The 25,322-nt window shown below is 39.0% G+C and overlaps 1 protein-coding gene and 3 non-coding genes across 7 annotated transcripts; all 4 read right to left on the reverse strand.

Moving 5' to 3' along the window:
* Positions 1-5,014: 5,014 nt before the first annotated feature.
* On the reverse strand, positions 5,015-24,834 carry KANSL2 (KAT8 regulatory NSL complex subunit 2). 4 transcript variants are annotated; one of them, XM_039221073.1, is made up of 10 exons: positions 24,763-24,834; positions 23,959-24,217; positions 23,007-23,185; positions 22,361-22,475; positions 16,771-16,934; positions 16,380-16,546; positions 15,220-15,316; positions 11,523-11,674; positions 6,690-6,809; positions 5,015-6,014 (listed from the first exon to the last, which is right to left on the reverse strand). In XM_039221073.1, the coding sequence occupies exons 2-10, from the start codon at positions 24,207-24,209 to the stop codon at positions 5,883-5,885; spliced, it is 1,377 nt and encodes a 458-aa protein (XP_039077004.1). In that variant the 5' UTR covers positions 24,210-24,217; positions 24,763-24,834; the 3' UTR covers positions 5,015-5,882. The 4 variants fall into 4 exon arrangements, with proteins under 4 accessions (XP_039077004.1, XP_039077001.1, XP_039077002.1 ...); XM_039221070.1 differs by having other exon boundaries at positions 11,421-11,674; XM_039221072.1 differs by having other exon boundaries at positions 5,927-6,014; positions 6,624-6,809; positions 11,421-11,674.
* LOC120223039 lies at positions 6,215-6,349 on the reverse strand. The gene has a single exon (XR_005526170.1). It is a non-coding gene; the product is annotated as a small nucleolar RNA SNORA2/SNORA34 family (small nucleolar RNA).
* Positions 7,784-7,916, reverse strand: LOC120223038. Its single transcript, XR_005526169.1, has one exon. It is a non-coding gene; the product is annotated as a small nucleolar RNA SNORA2/SNORA34 family (small nucleolar RNA).
* On the reverse strand, positions 14,992-15,128 carry LOC120223037. Its single transcript, XR_005526168.1, has one exon. It is a non-coding gene; the product is annotated as a small nucleolar RNA SNORA2/SNORA34 family (small nucleolar RNA).
* Positions 24,835-25,322: the final 488 nt, after the last annotated feature.

The raw sequence follows: 25,322 nt of genomic DNA on the forward strand, positions 1-25,322 counted from the left end.
AACAAACAATCCTAAAATTCGTATGGAACCAGAAAAGACTAAATGGCCAAAGTAATCTTAAAAAAGAAAACCAAAACTGGAGACATCACAATCCCAGACTTCAAGATGTGTTACAAAGCTGTAATCATCAAGCCAGCATGACATTGGCACAGAAACAGACACTCAGATCAATGGAACAGAATAGAGAACCCAGAAATGGGCCCACAAACGTATGGCCACCTAATCTTTGACAAAGCAGGAAAGAATATCCAATGGAATAAAGACAGTCTCTTCAGCAAGTGGTGCTGGGAAAACTAGACAGCGGCATGCAGAAAAATGAACCTGGACCACTTTCTTACACCATACACAAAAATAAACTCAAAATGGATGAAAAACCTAAATGTAAGACAGGAAGTCATCAAAATCCTAAAGGAGAAAGCAGGCAAAAACCTCTTTGATCTTGGCCGCAGCAACTTCTTACTCAACGTCTCTGCAGGGAAAGGAAACCAAAGCAAAAATGAGCTACTTGTGACCTCATCAAAATAAAAAGCTTCTGGGGCGCCTGGGTGGCTTAGTCGGTTAAGCGTCCGACTTTCGCTTAGGTCATGATCTCGCGGTGCGTGGGTTCGAGCCCCGCGTCGGGCTCTGTGCTGACTGCCAGCTCAGAGCCTGGAGCCTGTTTCAGTCTGTGACTCCCTCTCTCTCTGACCCTCCCTGCTCACGCTGTCTCTCTCTCTCTCCTAGAAATAAATAAAACATTAAAAAAAAAAAATTTAAAAAGCTTCTGCACAGTGAAGGAAACAGTCAATCAAGCTAAGACAACCAATGGAATGGGAGAAGATATTTGCAAACAATGTATCAGATAAAGGGTTAGTATTCCAAAACCTATAAAGAACTTACAAACTCAACACCCAAAAAACAAATAATCCAGTAAAGAAATGGGCAAAAGACATGAATAGACACTTCTCCAAAGAAGACATCCAGATGGCCAACTGACACATGAAAAAATGCTCAACATCACTCATCATCAGGGAAATACAAATCAAAACCACAATGAGAATCCACCTCACACCTGTCAGAATGGCTAACATGAACAACTCAGGCAACAAAAAATGTTGTCAAGGATTCAGACAAAGAGGATCTCTTTTGTACTGCTGGTGGGAATACAAACTTGTGCAGCCACCCTGGAAAACAGTATGGAGGTTCCTCAAAAAATTAAAAACAGAACTACCTTATGACCCAGCAATTGCACTACTAGGTATTTATCCAAGGGATACAGGTATGCTGTTTCAAAGGGACACTTGCACCCCAATGTTTACAGCAGAACCATCAACAATAGCCAAAGTATGGAAAGAGCCCAAATGTCCACTGATGGATGAATGGATAAAGAAGATGTGGTATATATGTACAATGGAGTATTACCCAGCAATCAAAAAGAATGAAATCTTGCCATCTGCAACTACCTGGATGGAACTAGAGGGTATTATGCTAAGCGAAATTAATCAGAGAAAGATAAATGTCATATGACTTCACTAATATGAGGACTTTAAGATACAAAAGAGATGGGGCACCTGGGTGGCTCAGTCGAGTGTCCAACTTCAGCTCAGGTAATGATCTCATGGTTTATGGGTTCGAGCCCTGCGTCGGGCTCTGTGCTGACTGCCAGCTCAGAGCCTGGAACCTGTTTCAGATTCTGTGTCTCCCTCTCTCTGACCCTCCCCCATTCATGTTCTGTCTCTGCCTCAAAAATAAACTATTTTAAAAAAGATACAAAAGAGATGAACATAAGGGAAACAAAAATAATATAAAAACAGGGAGGGGGACAAAATCTAAGACTCTTAAATATATAGAGGGTTGATGAAGGGTTTGTGGGAGGGACAATGGGCTAATGGGTAAGGGGCTTAAGGAATCTACTCCTGTATTCATTGTTGCACCATGTGCTAACTTGAATGTAAATTATAAAAAATAAATTATAGAAAAAATTAAAATAAAAAAATTAAAAGGTTAAGATCTCAAGTTGGGACAGGAGTTAGAGAGCTATTGTCTTTCTCAAGAGAAGGAACAAGGGGTTGCAAATTCCAATGTATATAGGAGCCAGACATACCATAAGTTGAGTGAAGCGGGCGGGGTCTAAGACAATAGGGAGAGGTGTAACTGTGGAAAATGAAAAGGACATGTTGCTTAAACAATACAAAACCCTATTCAGCTCATTAGTTGTTTCATGCAACAATATTGTTCAGTATTGCTATATCTTCCAAATTTTAAGAAATTTAATGTAATTTTTTTATTTTCAAAATTGTGCAAAAAAGTCCTCACATATGGGCCAATCTGGCATGAAGGTCATCAGTTTGCAACCTGTGGTCCAAAATGAGGTAATGTCAGTACAGATGAAGAAAGGAAACAAACTCGAGGGACATTATGAAGGAGGAATTGTGATAGTGACCAATGAGGTGTGGGCAGGAGAGGAAGAACAATGGGTAACTTCTAGATTTCCAGTTTGGTCACTGGGTGGATGGTATGCCATTCACTAAGCCATGAAACACAGGTATAAGAGGTATAAGGAACATTTGGGTAGCTGTAAACTTTATCAGCAGAAGGAAAAGAAGATGGGGAAGGAACTGTAGTCATTTTCCAGGTATATCCCTCAGTTCTCTAGGCACCACCACTCCTCCCATCACTACATCTTTGGCTCAGCTCCACCAGTGATACCTGGTCAACTGATGAGACAAGGGACATCAACGTGTCACCTGGAATTAAGCAGACTGTCTGAAAAAAGCTGGGTAGATACACCCATCAAATGGAACCATCCACGGGGGCTAAAAGAAAGGCTAAGTGGTATTGCCTAATAATGTTAGGATGGTGAGTCCTGGTGACCTACGGTTACAACCAACATGGCCAAACATTGCAGGCTGAGAGATCTGGGCAGCTGAGCCAGTTGGGGACCTCAAAGTGTTAAGAAAATAAAACAGGGAATCCAGAAAATATTCTCTCCTCTTAGAGTAAGCTAAATTTCAAACATTGAGACTCTGACCACTTGCCCATTACACCGTCCCTGGTTGCTAGAATCTGAAGGCACTAACCTACTTTTATCCCAGCCACATACCCGTCACGAGGCTTCCTGAGAGAAAGGAAATCCTGCCATTTGGGATAACATGGATAGACTTTGAAGGCATTATGCTAAGTAGAATAAGCCAGACAGAGAAAGACAAATAGTGAATAATCTCACCTACACACAGAAATCTTAAAAAACCAAATTCACAGGAACAGAGAACAGATTGGTGGTTGCCAGAGACAGGGGGTGGGGATGGGGGAAATGGGTGACAGTGGACAAAGGTACAAACTTCCTGTTACACGATGAATACATTCTGGAGAAGTAATTACAGGTTGAAAAAAAATTTTTTAAGTTAATGGGAAGTAGGAGAGCCAAAGGAGTTACTTTAAAAGGAGGCCTCTTTCACCTGCAGCACAAAAGCACCCAGAACTGAGTAGCAGGCTGAGGATTTTATGAGATAAATTCCAAAAAAGCTTGAATGCTCAACCAAGGCAGTACTGTTATGCTAAGGTTAGGAGCCTGATTGGAAAAACCTGAGACCCTGAAGTATGAAATTAAGACATCTGGGTGGAAGCCACCAAGAATACTGCCTCTGCAGACTTCCCTGAACTGTATTTGCAGAGGTGGCCCATCACTCCCTAGCAATAGCTAGCACTTCATCCATCCAGTAAGACTCCCTTTAATAAAGCCTTCCTCACGGAAAGCTGCCTCAACTTCATCTCTTTTCTGCCAGGGCAGTAACTATGGTTAAGTCCCAGTATAATCCAGCTGGAAATGCACTGGGTCGAATAAATTAAAGAAACTGTAGACAAAGGAACTAAGAACTAGCTAGCATGTATTGGTAGGAGGCAGGGGAATACCCCTGGTATTGGATTTTAAGGGTGCCTAATCAAGGGCACCAGAACATAAGACTGGGTAAGTCATGGACTTGAGAGCATGTTCTCGGTACCCAGGATTCAACATCTTGGCCAGAAGCCCAGGGAATGTGGTAAAACTAGCTTCCAAGGAGCCTTTCAGAACCTGGAAAAAAATGATGGCATGCACTGAGCCAAGTGAAAATGCCAGAATTGCCCTGGCAGAAGGCAAAGGAATCAAAGGTGCAGAGAGGAGGATATTTGTGAGGCTACGAGGACATCCCCATTCACCAAAGCCATCAGGTAAGCAGGGCACCAATATTACTAAGTTCAGTAAGCCTTCCCTGGAGACCAGGACTGAGCTTGGTAATACCCACAAAGATCATGGGGCTACTAAATAATGGAAGTCAGGTGCGCAGCACTTTGACTGACAAAAGTCAAGGGACAATTACAGTATACCTCATTTTATTGCGCTTCACTTTATTGCACTTTGCAGATAACTGCGTATTTTTACAAACTGAAGGTTTATGGCAACCTTGCATTGAGCAAACGTATTGGCACCATTTTTCCAACATCAATTGCTCACTTTGTGTCTCTAGGTCACGTGTAATTCTTGCAATATTTCAAACTTTCTCATTATATATGATCAGTGATTATGACTTACTTAAAGCTCAGATGATAGTTAGGATTTTTCTTAGCAATAAAGTATATTTTTTACTAGGTATGCACTTTTTTAGACATAATGCTACTGCACACTTTATAGATTACAGTATGAACATAACCATCATATGCAGTGGGAAACCAGGAAATTCACCTGGCTCACTGTAGCACTAGAGTGGTCTGGAACCTAACCCACAATATCTCCAAGCCTATAATAGATGACTTCTAGAATAGGTAACTCAAATCTAAGTGAACTTCTATATTAACCCTATCTTTAGACTCATCACCAAAATGATCTTGACAATTTATGCGTATCCCCATGATCTAGCATCAGATCCAACTTCAATACAAGTTTTACATATATATTCCTAGATCTGGAGAATTCTAAGATGATAACCAGACATTAATTGGGAGAAAGAAAGGCAAGTGGGAGCAGGGGACACAGAGAGCAGGATGGAAAGAAGGAAGATACTTAGAATTGGTAGGCTTTAATAAGGAAGTTCCACCCCTTTCTACCTACTTCTTACAGGTTTTTATGTTATTCTCCAAACCAATTTACCAAAAATGTATCTACTTCTTGGGACAGAAGTTTATCTGTCCTGTTTTCCCTTTCCCAGAGACAACTCCCTAAGGAACACCCCCAAAAAAGTATGTATATATATATATTCACAAATACAAATAAAACATGCATTCAAGTGATTGTTTTACATTTTCATAACAGTTTAACATTTAATAGAAACTATATACAATAATTTTTATTGTATCTTACATAAGATAGCCACTACAGAAATTTACATAGGTTAGAAGCAAGATGGATGGTTAAAGAGGACACGGTCCTGTGGGCTATTCTCAGAGGTTATAGGTCAGAGTTCATTGGAGGGGAGAGGGGGGTTCAGATTACCCAATCAGGTGACAGGTAAAGAAACGCTAAAACATAGGCCATTAGACAGAGATAATTAACACTGGGTTTCATCAATATCCCAAGGGTACACATCTCCTACCTAAACACCTATGTGGATTTGTTCCAAGACTTGGGAGATTCCCATTACACAGATGTCTCTCCCCTCAGGCACAGTCCCAAATACTCTCTCAATCCCAGCAGCTCTGACAGGAATCACCTATCTTTCTTCCTTACACAGAGTGGGAAGACATCCACAACCTGTAGACACTACTGGTCCCTTCCCCCTAAATTTTGTTTGTTTGACTATAGCACTCAATAACCCAGAGGAAAAACAATGTATTCTTAGTTGCCCTTCAGTAAGAGATAGTCATAAATACTTGTTTCAAGAATGGAAAATTCAAATCCTCCAAAGTCAAATGGTTCCCAAAACAAACTATCAACTGATTGAAGAGGGTTCTGGCTTCCCATTTGCAGTAGCCGCTCCACTTTGAGGCAGTGGTACAGAGGCTTTCTCAGAATTTCGAGACCCCTGTGATCTGCACTCATCTCCAGCCATCTGTATCTGGCCCTGTTAAAAGAAAGTCACTTTGGTTACAAATCCATTCAATAGGGTCTGAAACATTAATCTGACTTATCAAGATCAAGACAGCAGAAATAAAGTAACTCTGAGCAGCTGCTCTTTCCCATACTTAACACTCTCTGACCCTTGGAGTAAGCAGTCATTACTTGTAGCATCCCAAGGCTCTCCCAATGGGAGGGAGAACTGTGGGTTGTTTCTTCCAATGACACAGCCATTCTTTGCTGAGGCTCCAGAACAGCCAGCAAATCACAGGAAGATAGTCCTTTGGGCCTCTGCTTGAAACCAACAGCATAGTACAACTGCTAGTCTTCAGTCAGGGCCACTGGTACCCCACCCAAGGATCAAAGAAAGAAGCCACATCACATTACTTGTCTGTGCTCTATGACAAAAAACAACTGCAGTGCTGAACCCTCCCTTTAAAAAGAACCATTTATGTAGATTCCTTGTCTTAACCTCTTCTAGGTAACTAAATAAACGGTGTACTGCTCTCTGAGATTCTGGGACTAGTGTCCCATTAAGCGTTCTCTGTAAGGGCCCATCTGGTGAACTGCCACCTGGGGCACCTTACAGTCCTCGTGTGATGACAACCCCACTCACTGGGAATACATGCTAGCCTTAGCCAGCAGGGAGACCTGTGCCTGGATGGGGCTGTTCTTCACTTGCCAGAATATCCACTGAGCCTTCAGCAATTTCTTTGACTGAATGATCTTCAAGGGTTAGTGAAGGATCAAAAAGCAAAGGTGAAGGAGGGCACTGCATACCATCACCCACAACATCCAAGTCCTAGGAAAAGAAAGAGAAAAGCCTATCAGCAACACCAAGGGAACCAATAAGCTGAAGTTGGCATATTTTTCAACAAACCTCAAAGCAATTCTCCCATACTTCCCTCACCCCCTTGCCCACCTTTAAACAAAAAAATTTTCCCAGAATGTCCAACAAATGGGATAAGGTCCAAAAGCACTAAGAAATTTTTCTTGCTGCTGAGTATAATGAACAGACCACTACAGTAGTCTAAAAACAACCCGTATTTTCAAACAAAAAAATTCAGAGACAGAAAGTAGAATAGTAGATGGAGGGAGAGGAAGCAGGAGTTACAGTTCAATGGTCACAGAGTCTCTGGGCTGACAGAAAAGTTCTGGAGATGGTGATGGCTGTGCAATACTGTAAATGTACTTAATACCACTGAATTATACACTTAAAAATGGTTTAAACAGTCAATTTCATGTTACAAATATTTTACAAAGAAACTTTATTTTAAAAAAAAGCATATTCCCTCTAAGACTAGCTGTAATCAACATCTACATTCACCAATAGTGAATATAATATGGACAATCAGCATAACCACAAACTAAAATAAATTACTGCTTTAACAGATTGGACAATTATCAGGGAGTGCCTGGTTGGCACAGTCGATAGAACATGTGACTCTTGACCTCAGTGTCATGAGTTCAGGCCCACGCTGGGCACAGAACTTACTTTTAAAAAAAAAAAAAAAAAAAAAGGACAATATGAGACTGCTTGATTGATGTCCTAACAGCCACAGTGAGCTAGGAAATTCTATCCTGATTAAGTCCCTATCCCTACACACCAAATCTCTAATTCTTAAAACAAAAATACTCCAGTTGCTAACAGAGAGTGAGAGAGAGAGAAAAAGGAAAAGGAAAAGGAAAAGGAAAAGGAAAAGGAAAAGGAAAAAGGAAAAGGAAAAAGGAAAAGGAAAAGGAAAAGGAAAGAAAAAGTACAAACAATTCTATAAACTATGTTCTTCCAATTGAACTAGCCATTCCCAGTGGAGTGTTGAATGGCTAACAGACCACAGAAACACTTTACTCTTGGCTCCTGTTTGAAACCAACAGCTACTACAAACCACTGGTCTTGATTCAGGGCCTAAAGCATTGAAAAGCCACAATGTGTCAAACTGACTTTCATGCCACCAAGAGTCTCCTGCGGACTTCTCCCTCACAAGAGTGAAAATTACCCAAGGGTTTCTACTCTGCTACACCCAGTCCACTTAGCCCCACAAAGCCCCCAACAGAGGCTCTATGTTTCTAGTAGTTTAGCTTTATAAGAGGCTTAGTTCTATGCTTTTAAATTACATCTAAGAGTATGAAACCCTTTCCCTTTCTTTGGTGTGCTAATCACACTTGACAATAATTAAGATAAAGAATATAATTAAAGAATGTACTAGACTTAAAGCTGCTCAATTTAAGCAGAAATTTGGAAAATTGTACGGCCGGCTACCTAACATCCATTTCAGATGTGTTAGAAGCTTCTGTACTATCCACAGAAGTCAGTGTTTGTACATAGTTAAGTCTATGAACTATTTTCTCCAATTCTTTTAATATGCACTATTATATAAATAATCAACATGGAATTTAAAAGAACTCATTTAGGTGGTGCAACAGAAAGTTTCCAAATCTCAAGATGACAGTGGTAAGGAAATGTTTTCAAAACAAAATAGATACTGAAAAGGCTTTTCTCACATAGTTATGCTGTTACAAGAATTAAAATTGGGGAAAAGAACCTAAAATAAGAGAGGAAGAAAGGATCAGCAGAAATGCCTACACAACAGCAATATTTAGAGACATAAATCCATCAGAACATAAAGACAGAATACATACTTTGTTCTGATCTCAAAAATCACACACAAAGAGAGAGGAACCTCAAAGTAACAGGATTTAGGTATTAGGTTTATTAGTTGCCCAACATCCTTGGATCAAAGAACAGAAAACAGGCAAGCAGAATATCCAGAATGAAAGACTGAATTTTAACCTAGATTAATACCTAATGTCTGGTCTTCCCACAGTAAAGTTACCAGAAATTATTAACAAGTTCTAGAAATGATACCTAAGGCAGAATGTAGGTTACAAGCTAATGCTTGGTGAAATTCATAAAGAAATCATTTTTCCCCAGCAAATTTTTATACTAATAAATATATCCAGAATTATAGGACAAAATTTCTTTTCTAAACTGGATTTCGTTTCAACATTTTCTGGAGAATTTTTACCTTCAAAGATTAAGAATAAAACTAACTTTTAATGACCAGTATGGTTTATCAAAAGTACATTAATACAAATGTATTATACATAATATACATAATACATATACATGATACAGTTCAAGTACAAAACTGATTGTATAACTTTTAAATCTCTAATATCATGGTTCATCTTAAAAACCCACTGGATTCCCAAAAATAAGGGATGACTTCTCATACATTCTTTTTTTTTAATTTATTTTGAGAGAGCGAGCAAGCACATGCAGAGCTCACTCATAAGTGGGGAGGGGCAGAGAAGGAGAGACAGAATCCCAAGCATGCTCTGCACCATCAGTGGGGTGGCACAGAGCCCAATGCAGGGCTCGAACTCATGAGATCATGACCTGAGCCGAGATCAAGAGTCAGACATTTATCCAAGTGCACCACCCAGGCGCCCCTCCCATACATTCTTTTTTTAAAAATCCAAGCAACAAATAAGAATTAAACAGATTTGACAGTATACTTTAAAATATTTTAAAATTAAGATTCCTTAAATGTCAAGTTTTACCTATGATCACATCTTATAATCTCTAATATTTTGTGTAACAATTCTCTAAAAATACTGAGATGACAAAAACAAGTGAAAGGGGAAACGCAAAGGTCAAACAAAAATGGTTCTAAGAAATTAATAACCAGACGAAATAGAAGCTACTAACCTAATACATCTATAAAAAAATACATGTACTAGTTTATACATATTTACATTAATATCTACAAGTGATTTGGTAATGTAGTGCTTATTATGTTAATTTTTAGACCCTATAAAGCTCAAGTTACTAAAAGTTTAAAAAAGAAAGAAAGAAAGAAAATGATACCTCTGTATTTTCTTCACATTTAAAATGAAGGAAAGTAGACAAAACTGTCCTTATCAATCTAGGACTATGTATTCTTTACCCTCTTCAACATAATCTCTTTGGAAAAACTTAGAAAGCACTGAAGCATATAATAAGGTCCCTTTCTAGTTTTCATATTCTATGAAATCTGTGTGAAAATTTTTTAAAAAGCAATTAAAATTAGAATAAAAACCATAATTTTATTATAAATGAAATAATGAAAATCAAAGTTTAATAGGCCTGTAAATGATACATCCTAAATAGGGGGGAGTGTATGGAAAAAAATTGCGATCAGTTTATTCTTTTGTTTTTTAAGTTTTTATTCATTTTGAGAGCATGAAAGTCAGAGATCTCAGGGTTGTGAGTTCCAGCCCCACAGTGGGTGCAGAGATTACTTTAAAAAAATAAAATCTCAAAAGAAAAAACAGGGACACCAGGCTGGCTTAGTTGGGAGAAGCATGCAACTTTCTTTTTTTGTTTAAAGTTTTTTTACTGGGGGGGTGGGGCAGAAAGAGAGGTAGAGAGAGAGAATCCTGCCCAAGCAGGTTCTACACTGTCAGAGATTATAACCTAAGCCAAAGTCAGATGCTTAACTGACTCAGCCACCCAGGTGCCCCAGGATCTTTTTCAGATATTACCCTGGCCTGGATATCCCCTTTTTTACCAAGCGATACCCTTGAGGCCACTGAAACTTTGCTTCTACCCTTGGCAAACAATTTTACAACCTATATTGAACCTTCCATTTAGATCTGTCACAATAAACGACATGGTTATATACAACACACCTTTTATTATGAAATTCAGAAGAATTATCTTCAGAATATATAATGAAGACCTTAATCCAGAAGGCTAAATATTAAGCAAAGTGCTAAGATAGAGATGGTTTGTCAACTGATCCCTGAAGTCAGATAGTAGGATAGTGCTAATTAGGTTAACAAAATCAGAGATGGGTTTATGGGCTGGGACCAACTGAGCAACAAGCTTCAAAAAGTAATGTACATACTTAGAAGGTTATAAAAATAAAGAGATCACTGTTGTTCTAGTCCATACACAATAGAATCTATGATAACATATCAAAAATAAAGCCAGTAGCCAGAGCTAAGTTTAGAGTCATCTTCTAGGGGGCATGTTAACCTGAAAAACAAAACCTTTACGAGTACAGAGCAAAAACACAAGCTTACAACTGTTAAGAGTAGATATTAGAATTCATTTGTATTACTAAGATCCTAGTGAATCACTCACCTTGTGGATGGGTACCAAATTTCCTGGCTATACCAAATCCAACCATACCTTAACTTTCCAACTTCCCATAGGTTACAATTTAATTTCCTTATCATTCCCTCAGAAAAACTCCTGCCAACTTAACAGTCTCTAAATCAATATGCTAACATACAAATACAACCATACATATATCATTTCAAAAACTTTATCAACTCTCCTGGCCACAAGACTAACCCTAGTCTCACCATTAATAAATAAGGCCTTGCCTCAAAGGCCAACCAGAGCAGAGCTTCTCTAACTTACATCACTGAACTCCAGAGGTAAACTCTCAGTGGGCTGAAGCTCGGCAGCACTCAAGTACAGATCCATGGGGCCGGCTTCCAGATCGTCTGGCACAGACAGTACCTGCTCGGGCTTATACATCTGAGGAGGCAACTGGAAATGCAGTGGGCAGCAGGGATCCTCAGAGAGGCTTACAGGAACTGGTTTGTTGCAGGGTACCTCTTCAGATCCCTGGCAGCATTTGAAGAGAACCTGATTCGTGTCCTGACAAATATCTGTAGAAAAATGGTCAAGGGAAATAAATCTATCGGAGGCACAAAATAGAAGAATTGTCTGCCATGTAAAACCTAAGATGTGGACTACAGAGACAACTGGTTACATCTGAAACAGAACCAAACCCAGTTAACAATTTTTAAAGTTCTTCTCAAAATAAATGTCATTCACTAGCATCTAGTTCTAGCTGTAACAGTAATTTAAATCTAGTCCCCAATCTACACTTCAGGATCCCAGTCATTTAAACCAGTGTCTAGACACCAATCTTGTTCTCACTAAGGAGAGTCAAACAAAAAACATTTGAAAACACAGTGTTAAGCAAACAGCAATGACAATCCTAGGTCTCTACGCCTATTCAGAAGAAACATGTTATGGCAAAGGCAGGTAGACAGCTTGCAGAAGCAGTACCAACCCCTTCCAAGAATCAAAAGATACAAATGTTTCTGCTCTGTTAAGCAGACTGGTGAAAAGACTGCAAAACCTTTTTGAATCTTATTTCCAAACTGTTTACATGATATGCTTAAAGCAGCAGAGAACTGGGGAAAATAGAACCTCTAGTAACTAGGTATCTTATCTTGACCAAAAATAAAAATAAACTTATTTCCATGCTCCCTTCCTTTGTTGGGTGATGGGGGTACTAATGCAGAGGAGGTTGCATGGTCCTCCAAAGAGAAAGGAAACAGAATTTCCCACGGAAAGGAACTTCAGGAATATTCCAGGAGCACTAACAACTTCTATTAAGGGTAAAACAGAAAAGGGCCAGTTTCCAAGTTGGCAAAGAAGCTCTGTAAGATGAATGAAAATTAAAATCATCATTAGGTAAAATAACAAAATTTAGTTCAAGTTACTCTATGAAATAGTTTTTTACTCAAGTGATACCATTTCCTGAAATCTTAACTATATATTTTTTCCCTAGATTAACAGACAACTGTTATTTCAAATGTGGGCTTATTTTTAAACCAGAAAGCTCAATTTCCTATAAAATAAATGTACCCAGGATTACAGAATTATGAGTAAACTTTTCTCCCGAATTTTGTGATAATTCCTAAAAATTAAAAAATCTAACATACAATTTATTTTTAAACCAAATAAAACTTCTTGAATAAGACATTTCTTAAAATCAATTCTTGGAAATTTAAGCTGGGTTTACAGTAAACCTCAGGTTTACTGAGGTTATACTGGCTGTCGGGTGTACTGCAGGGTGCTTAGCAGCACTCTGGTCTCTACCCACTAGATGTCAGTAGCATCTCACTCTCACTCTTGAGTTAGACTAAGTAAAACTGTCTCTACACATTGCCAAATGAGGATAAAATGGCCCCCAGTTGAGAACCACTCCTCTATAAATAGTACAAAGTAAACAGTATTTATTGAATGAAAATGAACAATCAAATGAACAAGCACATGAATCTAACGGGAACAATCAGATCTGCACTGCTGAAGAAAATCTAAACAGTCTCCAATGTGCTTAAAAAGCCCAATCTTATTAAATTATTAATACTTAAAATCAATCTATTAAATTAAATGTTTTAATCAGAACTTTTTTCACGGAATTCAAAGGACTTTCATAAGTCTCTTATTTAACACAATGTATCTTGGAAAAACCCTCCCCCACATCCTCCTCCACCCCCTTTCCTTTAAGATGGGGACAAAAGAGACAAAGAGAAGGGAATGGTTGACCTACAACTAGAGTCTGGGTCCTTCACTTTCAGTCCAGTGCTGTCTCCATTAGACCAGAGTAAAGAGTTAACAGGTCACCAATGGCAGTCGCATCTTTCTCTGGGAGAAGGACTTAAGGAAGGGTAAGTGACTTAAGCAACTATGGAGCAGAAAGGAAAAAAGCATAAAACAAAAAAAAATCATACTTCCCTTCTCTTTTCAAATACACTTCATTTTCAACTTTGCTTTTTAAAACATTAATATTCTAATAAACTATTTTAGTATAATACTGTAAGTCTAAAATACAGCTTAATATCTGTAAACTGAATTTTTTTAACTTATAAAGTAATTCAAGCTCACTGAAGAAAACCTGGAAAGTACAAGGCCAAGGAATAAAGGGCATTCATAACCCCACCATCCAAACTAGTCAATTTTTACCTCCCCTCCCAGGATTTGATTATATGGAATTCCATATCCTATTTTTGTCACTATCAAACATTTTCCTATGTCATTCACTTAAATGTTTAATCCTTGAACCTATTCCATATTATATTGTATCATAATTTTCTTCTTTGTTCCCCATCTCTGAGAATTTCAAGACTGTCTCTAGTTGAAGGAGTTGTATATAAAAATAATGGTTGCATCTGATTATCTCCTTAAAATAAATTCTCAGAGGTGACACAATCATATCAAAGAATATGAATACTGTCAAGCTGCTTTCTAAAAAGTCTGTACCACTTGATCTTCCCATGACAGTATTTAGAAGGATCCATTCCACCATAACTTCAGCCTGAAATTCACTAATTAAATATCATATATACACAAGTATCAAATTCATAGATTAAAATTTTCATTTCCAATTGCATTTATGTACAGTGAAAGTAAATACTCTTCCACTATCAGCCACTTCCTACTTTTAAATCTGTCCACCTTTGCCCATTATGTTTTGGGCATTTATCTTTAGATTTTAATTACCTTGCACAAGTATTTTGTATATTAAGGACAACAATCCTTTATCAGACATTTATTGCAATAATTAATGAACTGGTAAAATATTCAATAAGTAGAACAGAAAAAGTCTTTTCAAAAGACCAAGAAAATGTTCTTTTCCTATTAAAAAAGATATTTTATTTTCAAAATATTTTATATCTCTTGCTAGGCAAATAAAATCCTTCAAGATTTATGCCTTTAGATAATCATATTTAACAAGTGCTTTTACTGTGAAAGTAACTTACTTGATATCCATAATAAAAATGTACTTTCACAATCCAATAAACAACTCAAAAAGTCTTATAGCCTGATAGGAAATGTGATCTCACAGCCAAATCAAGAGATGCTATGATGGTTCAAAGGTAAAGTAATTGGGAGAGTATGGGATAGAATCATTCCATTTTTGGAAACGGTTAAGTTTCCAATTTGAATGGCGTCTAAAACATACAAATTAGGGCCCTGACCATACAAAAGGTTAATTTCTCAAAGGAAGGTCACAGTTCAGAACCTATTGTTTTTTGGTGGAAAACCCTCAGTAATTTTTTTTTTGATAACTGGATTTAATTGTATTATAATTCTAATGAACAAGTTCTATCAGGGATCTCTATAGTTTAGAATCCCAGTATTAATCAACATCAAATAAATATTAGGCCACACCTATCTCTAATGACTCAGATGTTTCTTTCTAATGAACTAACCATTACATTTCCAAAGTTCTGAAATGGCCAACAGACCATAGAAAGATATTTCTTTAGGCTCCTGCTTGAAACCAACAGCTTCAACAAACTGCTGGCCTTGATTCAGGGCCAAAGGAAAACAAAGACCTTCAATTAAACAAACTATCAGAGATTCCCACCAGCCTTTAGTCTAGCTAGCAAACTGAACTGAATAAAAAAGATACGGGTAAGGCAGTGTCTGGTCATTGGAAGAGACTGATTGGAACAACGAACATCATCCACAAAGGCCAAGCACCTCTGACTGGAACGAGTCGTATGAGCCTAAAATGGAGAAAATAAGTAAACTATCAAAAGAAAATACAATTATCTATGAGAATATTTAGTTATAACATATAAGGTACATCCTTAAAAGCCAAAAACTCAATATCTGACAAATTTACTCACTAATACTATATAAAAGGAAAAAAAGTTAAAACCTCATGTTCAAATAATGAGTCACCCCTAATCCAAAATACTTCTCCAGATTATAAGAGTGTGATCAGCCTAAATGTTTTCAAACTATTTTGTCTTTTGAAACCCTTTCTCCCTTTTTAGGGCTTGAACTCATAACCTCAAGATCAAAAGGGGCATGCTCCACAGACTGAGTCAGCCAGGCACCCTAGCAAAACACTTTTTAAAATTGTAATTTTAGGGGCACCTGGGTGGCTCAGTCGGTTAAGTGTCAGACTTTGGCTCAGGTCATGATTTCATGGTTCGTGTGTTTGAGCCCCACATCAGGTTCTGTACTGAACACTTGCTCACAGCCTGAAGGTTACTTCAGATCCTGTGTCTCCTCCTCTCTGCTCCTCCCCGACTCGCACTCTGTCTCACTCTGCCTCTCAAAAAAAAATGTAAAAAGAAATTTTTTAATAAAAAAATAAAATTGTAATTTTATAGGTGGCTAGGTGGCTCAGTTGATTAAACGTCTGATTTCAGCTCAGGTCATGCTCTCACAGTGCATGAATTCAAGCCCACATCAGGCTGTAATGACATCTCAAGAGCCTAGAGCCTGCTTCAGATTCTGTCTTCCTCTCTCTGCCCTTCCCCTGCTCACTCTCTCTCAAAAATAAATATTTTTAAAATGTCTTAAAAAATAAAATTGTAGTTTTATGTGGAGCCTCAACAAATAAAACAGATAGAAATGGAATTATCCCTATTGAAGCTGAGACCAAGGGCTTAAGAAACAAATTAAGAATGATCACTTAACTGTGCTCTTTTCAATTTACCCCACATCCAATTAAATTAAATCAGATTTCAGAGCCAAAACTGTACAATATTTTGACTACTACCCTAATTTTGTAAACAAAGCAAATATATACCCTTTAGAAGTATAAACACAAATTACCTGCTGGGCAGCACCATCTGTGGCCAGCATTCTGCGTTCCTTCAGCTGCCTATGTAATAAGGCTTCCACTCCATAGCGCTGACGATACCGCCGAAGACATTTTAGACGTTTTAAGTTCTCTCGTTCTTTGGCCAAAAGTCCCTCTGGGCCAGTCAGGAGACTACTACCTGGTGAGTCACAATAGTCATGAGGTTATGTGCCAAGTTATCAATAAAGGACAGCTTCCCCAAATGAGCAAGAAATAAACTGGGAAATCTCTGGCCTTAAGATAGCCACCTTCAAAAGCAAATTTTTCACTCCAGGTATCAAGACAGAAATACATCTAAGTACTAGCAATGCACATGTTGAACCCATAATACTACAGCTTATTGGGAGTTGGCATAAAACTTGCCTAGAGCTTCATGTTCCACTTTCCGATTATGTAAATAACGCCGCTTCTTCTCTTTGAGCAGATGCTGAAGTCGTTTAAACTGATCAATGTACAATGACTGCAACCGAATTAGCTTCTCACGCATAATCAGGGCAACTTCTTCTGCTGTATAAACACCAGCATGTCTGGAATGAAACAGAATTCAGCAAAGCATAAGAAAACACAATAAAACTAGGGGCGCCTAGGTGGCTCAGTTGGTTAAGCATCCGACTTCAGCTCAGGTCATGATCTTACAGTTAGTGAGTTTGAGCCCGTCATCAGGCTCTGTGCTAAGAGCTCAGAGCCTGGGGTCTGTTTCGGATTCTGTCTCCCTCTCTCTCTGCCCTTCCCCTGTTCACGTTCCATTTCTCTGGGTCTCTCATAAATGAATAAATGTTTAAAAAAAACAAAAACAAAAAAAACACAATAAAACCAAAGCTTAAAAGGCATCAAGGGTAGAGATGAGACTTAACTTTGTTACTTAATAAGAAGTCACCCAAATGTCTATCAACTGATGAAGATATAGATGTGGTATATATATAAATGGAACATTTACTCAGCCATCAAAAAGAATGAAATCTTGCCATTTGCAATGTGGATGGAGCTAGAGTGTATTATGCTAAGCCAAGTAAGTCAGAGAAAGACAAATACCGTATGATTTCACTTATGTGGGAGTTAAGAAACAAAACAGATGAAAATATGGGAAGAGAGGGAAAGGAAGAAGGAAGGAAGGGAGAGAGAGGGGAAGGGGAGGGGAGGGGAGGGGAGGGGAAGGGGAGGGGAGGGGAGGGGAAGGGAGAGGAAAGGAAAGAAATCATAAGAGACTCTACAGAGAACTGAGGTTGCTGGAGAGGACTGGATGCGTGATAGGTATTAAGGCATGCACTTCTGACGAGCACTGGGTGTTCTGGGTTTTGTTGGGGTTTTTTAAAGTTTATTTTTGAGAGAGAAAACGAGAGAGAAAGCACATGCACACAGAAGGGGCAGAGATGAGAAGAGAGAGAGAATCCCAAGCAGGCTCTGCACCATCAGCACAGAGCACCATATGAGGACTGAACTCACAAACTGTAAAATTGTGACCTGAGGAAGTTGGAAGTTGGTCGCTTAACCTACTGAGCCACTCAGGTGCCCCAAGCATTGGGTGTTGTATGTAAATGATGAATCAATGAATTCTACTACTGAAACTAATACTGCACTGTATGGTAACTAACTAGCATTTAAATAAAAATTAAAAACTACAATAGAGCTCAGCACTGAGACAATCACCTTATTAAATACTAACATTGTCATACAACATTCAAGTTGTTATTAAAAGACAAAACAACAAAGAAAATCTCCAAGTATGGATATTAAGGTATGATCTCATAGTATGAGGAAGGGGAGATGTTTCATTATTTTCCCCAGTTGTTTACATTATGTTGAAGAAAAAGTGAAGATATGGAACACTCAAAAACTTTTATTAATCTACCTACATTCCTACTCCATTTCATAATTTAGTCACCTGCCAGTCAGGAGAAATTAAAAGTGTTCAATTTAGTAGCATTTATATCTTAATATATTTTAACTGAAGTACAAAACGTAACAAATAATTTCAATTTCTAATTTAAAATACATTTTTTTTAAAGTAGGCTCCACACCCAGTTCAGAGCCCAACTCAGGGCCCAAACTCATGACCCTGAGATCAAGACCTAAGCTGAGATCAAGAGCTCATTCAACAGAATGAGCCACCCAAATGTCCCATAATTTGAAATACATTCCTATATTGGAGTTTACGTGGGCCCTTAAAACACTGGTCCACAATGGCTCTTCACTGTCCTCCAGCTCATTTTCTTGACAAATTTCTCAAAATACAGTACCCTAGGTTAACCTTTAACTTCCAAAAATTTAGATCCACACTAACTTCACTACGCTCTGCCACCAATTATAAACAGAACTTTTTAAAGGTATTGTACTGATTATAATGAGGTCACATAAGCAAATGAGTTTAACGGTTTAATTGGAGACTTTCCAGATTCTGATTTAAGTAACTCAAAATGAAAAGACCAGTTGCAAATTTAAATGACTATTGGTTCCATTTGCCTTGTGTAATCATTAAACAGGAAGAACAAACTAGATACATACATTGAATTGCTATTTTCATTCTGAGTAAAAACTTATTTTCTTCATTTTAAAACACAACGTATTTGGGGTGCCTGGGTGGCTCAGTCAGTTAAGCGTCTGATTTCGGCTCAGGTCATGATCTCACGGTTTGTGGGTTCGAGCCCTGCATCAGGCTCTGTGCTGACAGCTAGCTCAGAGCCTAGAGCCTGTTTCAGATTCTGTATCTCCCTCTCTCTTTGACCCTCCCCTGATCATGCGGTTTCTCTCTCTCTCAGAAATAAATAAAAAACGTTTTTTAAAAATCTTAAAAAAAATTTTTTTAATTAAAAAAATAATAAAACACAATGCATGCAAATTACATACTCTAACTAATTTTAAGGGCACCTCTGTGGCTCAGTCAGTTAAGGGTCCAACTCTTGATTTTGGCTCTGGTCACAGTGTCACCATTGAACCACATTCATGTCAGGCTCTGTGCTGACAAAGCAGAGAGCTTGGAATTCTCTCTTCCTCTCTCTCTCTCTGTCTCTACCCCTCCCCTGATCGCTATCTCTCTTTCAAAATAAAAAAAAACACATAGAATAGGGGCACCTGGGTGGCTCAGTCAGTTAAGCATCCAACTCTTAATTTCAACTCAGGTCATGATCTCATAGTTTGTAGGATCAAGCCCATGTCAGACTCAGCACTGACAGTGCAAAGCCTGCTTGGGATTTTCTCTCCCTCCCTCTCTCTCTGCCCCTCCCCTACTTACAATCTCCCCGCCCCCCACAAAAATGGGAAGGGAGGGGAGGAGAGGAAAGGGGAGGGGAGGAAGGGGAGGGGAGGGGAGGGAGAAAGATGTTCCAGACATTCACAGCTAGTTATTAAAATCAGGTACCAGGACACACTGGTGGCTCAGTCGGTAAACAGCCAGAGCCTACTTGGGATTCTTTCTCTCTCAAAATAAATAAGCAAATATTAAAAAAAATTTTTAAATAAAAGTAAGCACCAACTTCCCTTACTCTGATATTCATAAATTTAAGTCAGGGTTTCATTATGTAAATGCATCTTCAACAAAGAGGGAGCCATCTTACATTCCTTGTATATGAAATAGAGTATCTTATTAAAGGGCATTTCCCCAAATTTATTTTAAATTTTTTGAAATTTTTTTTATTTATTTCTGAGTAAGACAGAAAGAGACAGCATGAGTAGGGGAGGGTCACAGAGAGAGATAAAGAATCTGAAACAGGCTCCAGGCTCTGAGCTGGCTGTCAGCACAGAGCATGATGCGGGGCTCGAACCCACAAACTGTGAGATCATGACCTGAGCCAAAGTCAGACACTTAACAGACTGAGCTACCCAGGCGCCCGCCCAAATTTATTTTAATAACAACGAAGACTCAATAACCTGAAATGACATTTACCAAAACTAATTCTAAATGTCTGAAGTCATACAATAAAAATTACTTTTTAAAAAGAGAAAGATTTAAGTTACTCTTTTTTTTTTTTTTAAACTTATCTTGGCTGGATGTTTTTGTTGTTGTTTATTTTATTTTAGAGAGAGAGAGAATGAGAGTGGGGGAGAGGGACAGAGGGACAGAATCTTAAGCAGGCTCCACACCCGATCTCACTACTGTGAGATCAGGACCTGAACTGAAATCAAGAGTCGAATGTTTAACCCACTGAGCCACCCAGGTGCCCCTAACAATTACTCATAGGCTAAAACTTCACCAGTGCTGGATGTTGTTATAAACGGACTTTTTAGGTTACTTTTTACAAAGCAATTAAGTAAATGGTTACTTTGAGGGAAATCACATATACATACCAATAAGGGGGGAAAGAAACTATGCCAATACTAATCCTAGTTAGGATAAAATCTCTAATGACATCATCATAAACAATACAAAAAGCATCCTTCTGGAACAAGCAAGTGAAGAAGATAGATGCTGTGAATAGTTAATGATTCAAAAAGTGGTCCTAGAAACAATAAAACACTGGCACCAGAGATGAAATTAAAAGAATTTCATTAAATATTTTTATTAAATTTAACAAGACAGTAATTTGCAACCACATTAACAAATTTAATACTATAAGACAACATTTAACAACTGTATTTACATCCCTAAAAATGCAAATATTTTAGGAGGCCAAAATTTTTTTGGATAATCTCATGGGTGAATTAAGGGAAGCCTTATATTTAGTTGCCTAATAGCTGAACATACTTGGGGCTTTATTTTCTCCCTTGGAATGTTCCTTTTAGAAGATATTGACACTAAATACCTAGTCCTTTTAACATTTATAATAAATTAACTGGTATTTTTAAATTACACTAACATAAATGTGTCCCCAAAAGACTGATCCACTCTAGATTACTACTGACAAAATCAAGTTTCTGGACCTTCAAAGCTGAGTATTTACCACACCAAAGGACAGTCACTTTGTGACCCTACAGAGCATATACCTCTTCAAAGCAGCAAGTTTGGCATTTCCAGAAGCACAATGGAGAGCAAAAACGAATGTTTGGTATAAAGTTACCAAGTAAACAAACCAAATAAACCAAAGTTACTGTGGGAGAACCCTCCTAGATAACGAACATTCCTTTTCAAACTACTTAGATGGGACTTTCAAATAAGTACTTCCTGAAGAGCGGACTATACGGACATTACTTAAGAAAAATCGATGAAATTATTATACTCAGAAAATGTAACCCTAAATGACTTTTTATGAACAAACTAGAAATTCATTACCCCTCCCACCATTTATAATATTTCTATGCAAACTGTCAGTAAGAAGTGTTAGACAGTAGTCAAAAAGAATGCAGAAAACAACAACTCAAGTAAACGCAAACCGTGAGACTTCTGAGTGGCAGTTTTTGTTTCTGCAACTCCTAAGGTGACCATGGGTTAAATGAAGAGTAGAACCTTATTTAGTTTAGATATAATTACATACACTAATTACTCACTTCTGGGTTTCTACCTCAGTTTCTCTTAGCCTTGAAACCAAAGGACAGTCTTAAACATCTTATTTTTCTACCAGGAAAAAAAACTCATAAAATGTAACTCTGAAAAAAAAAATGTCTTCAAGTATAATCACATTTTTGTTCCTGAGATTTAAGCCAGGAATCCACTCACATCAATCTCCTCTTCTCTAACTTCTCTAAGCATTTCTCAATCAACCTCCCATTCTTATGTCCAAGAAATTTCGTATTTTCTCCCCTATACATTCTCATGTGTAGAATTTGATATCTAACTCCCCCAAATTCCAAGACTTCCAAAGAATAATCAAATTTTGCCTTGCAGCAAGATGGTGATGAACCAGGACACTTTAACATACAGAAGCTACTAAGCTATTACTTCTCACAAATAACTAAGCTATCTTCAACCTGGCTAAGTTATTAATCTATTAATAGTTTACTATAGTTAGTTAATAGCATTACTGTAGTCCACATACTAACTGCAAAAAAATATTTAAAAACCTTACATGGAGTTACAACTTACTTTAGGGGATCTTCTTGATCACTGTCTATGCTATCAGCTTCACTGTCAGGGTCACCTCTCCATGTCTGATCCACAGTAATGGGTTCCTGCTCCCCATCACTCCAGCTGTCTTCATCTGAGGCAAGGAAGGGAGAGCAGCCATTAAGACTTCCCACCTCTGTAACTCCACCACACAAAACTAGATTACTTAACACATCAACCCAAACCTTAAAATTTAAAACAGAAGAAACAACCCTCCACCCCCAAAACTTGGCAGAAAGGCACTAGCAAGTAAAATCGGCTTAAAAAATACAACCCAGGTAAGAGTACTTATAACATAAAGGAGGTAACCATGCCCTCAAAAGGACAGAAAGGTCAATTCAAAATTATTCTTGCTTCCTGAAATTACCTTGCCTAACAAAGATAAGCATAAAAACAGCCATGGAAGAAATAGTCATAAACCCAGGAAAGTAGACCCAAGCACAGGCTACTTCAAACTGAAAAGAACTTGTGAACATAGCAATCCTGGAATTCTCATCAAATTGTCAAAGATTTACAGTATTACTGTATTATTATGTGCCATATACGTTCAAGGGACTGTGGCAAACCAAAGTAAGTTCTTTGACTTACTTTTTCCTTTTTTATTCTAAGGAGAGAAGATCCTTACCCAGAATTCGGCTGGCTTCACTGCGGCTACTTTCTGGAGTCTGAGACCCCAGCTCTGTCTTAGCATAGGAGCTCAGCTGGCACAAGAGTGTTTCACCCATAGGCCCTGGATTGGTCTTCTTCATTTGAGCATGAAGTGCCAGGGCATTCCTACGGGCATGTTCAGCACAGAAAGACACCCTAAGGAGACAAAATTTTAACATTTTATACTCCGTTCCCTTCTTGAAAGAGTTCAACCATTTTCACTGTCACTAATCTTGAGATCGTTTTTAGGAAATTAAAATTACTAATGAAACAGAGTAATTTAACTGGCCCAAGGTCAATTTATTTAGTATTACTACGGGGAAATGCAGATATCATAATCCGGTGCTTCACTCATCAAACAAAATATTCCAACTATAAAAATGCTGACATCACCTTAGATCAAATCAAAGAGATCTTCTTTCACCTTTCAAAATTGATTCTAGAAGGCAACTCTACACTTCAATTCTGTATCAATTCACTGAAGGTAAGAAGGTGTGGGACACAATTTTAAAACCCAATTATACATGCAGAATTAACTAGCCAAGTTGTTTCTACATGGATACTTTTGCTTATATGATGAAAGCAATAAAGCCTTTCCCAGAAGAATACACATACACACAATTTTGCATATTACTTAACAAGAATCAGGGCCCACCCAAAGGGCCATGGACCCCAGAGTTAAGAATAATCTAGAATATCTCTTTATTTTATGGACAAGAGAAAAGGTCTAAAGAGAGTAACTGAGTAGACCAACTGGAAGTGGTCTCTTTCCAGTTTTCAATGTTTTTACTTTTTCTTCCCAAGTATATATCCATAACCCCAATTTTACAAAATTTCCAGCTATTCCCAAACCCACAATATACCACCCACACACCCCATCACTTTAAAACTAAAAGTACAAACGACATAGATTATCTATACATATATACCCATCTTTCTTCTCAGGCTTTGGAGCAGCACTGGGACATCTTTTTCCATTCTTCGTCGATATATAACTACACTGCTTGAAGGGTGCATTCTTATCTTCAAGGATATGTTTAATGCAAAATTCCTGCCCCTCCAGACGAGGCTGCGAGCATGGGCGATGAGTGAAGGAACAAGATAGAGGCTCCTGAGACCTGGGCACTGGGGTTATCCTCCCCCGATTGGTCGGCAATACGTGGATCCGAATCCTGTTCATACCAAAACCTGCAGGGTCACACACACAAAAAGCCCTTACCCTTCCCGCAAATTCCTGCTCCACGATATCCGGGCAGACTGCGGACACTTTCCAAAGGACAAGCAGAAGTCAAGCTCTTTAACTCCCCTCCGCATTGGTCTCCCCAGGCCATTAGAAAACCTGTCTCACTTCAGCCTCTCCCTCATGCCCGCTCCCACCCTGACCACCAGCACGTCGTATCTCACACTCGCACGGCCGGCGCACGAGGAGGGAGCGCCCGCCCCACACGGTGGCGGCAACACCGCAGCGCCCCGCCCGGCCTCCGCCTCTCTGCACGCCGCCTTTGTCCCAGCCCGCCTCAGAGCTCACGGCTGGGCCCTGCCCGTCCTCGGCCGCCTGTGCAAGCGCCATTTTGTCCTCCGGCTCTGGGCACTGGAGAATCTGGCTTCTTGGGGCCTATAAGAGGAAAGCGACCTCCAGGCTGATCGAGACAAAGTAGCAACGCGGGGAGGGCAGGAAGAGCGGAGCAGCAGCCGAACTGCAGAAGGGAGATCGAGCACCGCCGCCATCTTACCTCTGCAGCCGCGCCGCTCCGCGCCGCGCCGCTTGGCCTCTGGCCGCGCCAGCCGCTTCTAACTCGGGCCCCTCGCCTCTCCAGGCTCCGAATCCCTGATTGGCTACTGTGCCCATGGCGGTGTGTCACCATTGGCTGACGCCAGCTACCTATCATGCTTGGGGAGGCGGGGCGCTGAGAAAAAGCGCGGCTGAGGTGGCTAAGAGGACCTGTCCGTCAGTCAGCAACCCCGCCCCGGGGAGGGTCGGGTTGAGGGTGAGCGGGCTGCGGGACTCGTTCGCGCGGTGATTTTTTTTCTACGTCACAGCGCGGCTGCTTTAGAGCTACTTTTGGCAGTGCTGTGGTCCTAGGCTGCTGTTACCTCACCATCCCTACACGGCGGGTAAAAAAATCAATCATATAGAGGCCAAAGGATCACGGTACAGTTGACTCTGTTTATACAGGAAAAAGCTGTAGTTTTCTGTTACGAGCAGTTGGTTTATTGAAACATTTTGAGTACAGAGTCTGGGAAGTTATAAACACTTGATTTTTCAGAGCAACCCTAAGAGGTAGAAGCTATT

The sequence above is a fragment of the Hyaena hyaena genome, unplaced genomic scaffold (genome assembly GCF_003009895.1).
Source record: "Hyaena hyaena isolate Hyena2069 unplaced genomic scaffold, ASM300989v1 scaffold_936, whole genome shotgun sequence".
NCBI classification, from domain to species: domain Eukaryota; kingdom Metazoa; phylum Chordata; class Mammalia; order Carnivora; family Hyaenidae; genus Hyaena; species Hyaena hyaena.

Coding starts and splice junctions, on each gene's coding strand:
- KANSL2 (XM_039221070.1), bottom strand. CDS start 24,209: ATGAACAGGATTCGGATCCACGTATTGCCGACCAATCGGGGGAGGATA. Junction 16,547..16,770: donor AGTGGAACATGAAGCTCTAG/GCAAGTTTTATG, acceptor GTGACTCACCAG/GTAGTAGTCTCCTGACTGGC. Junction 6,015..6,689: donor AAGGCTCAGTGGATATTCTG/GCAAGTGAAGAA, acceptor TTCTTTTAACAG/GGCCAGATACAGATGGCTGG.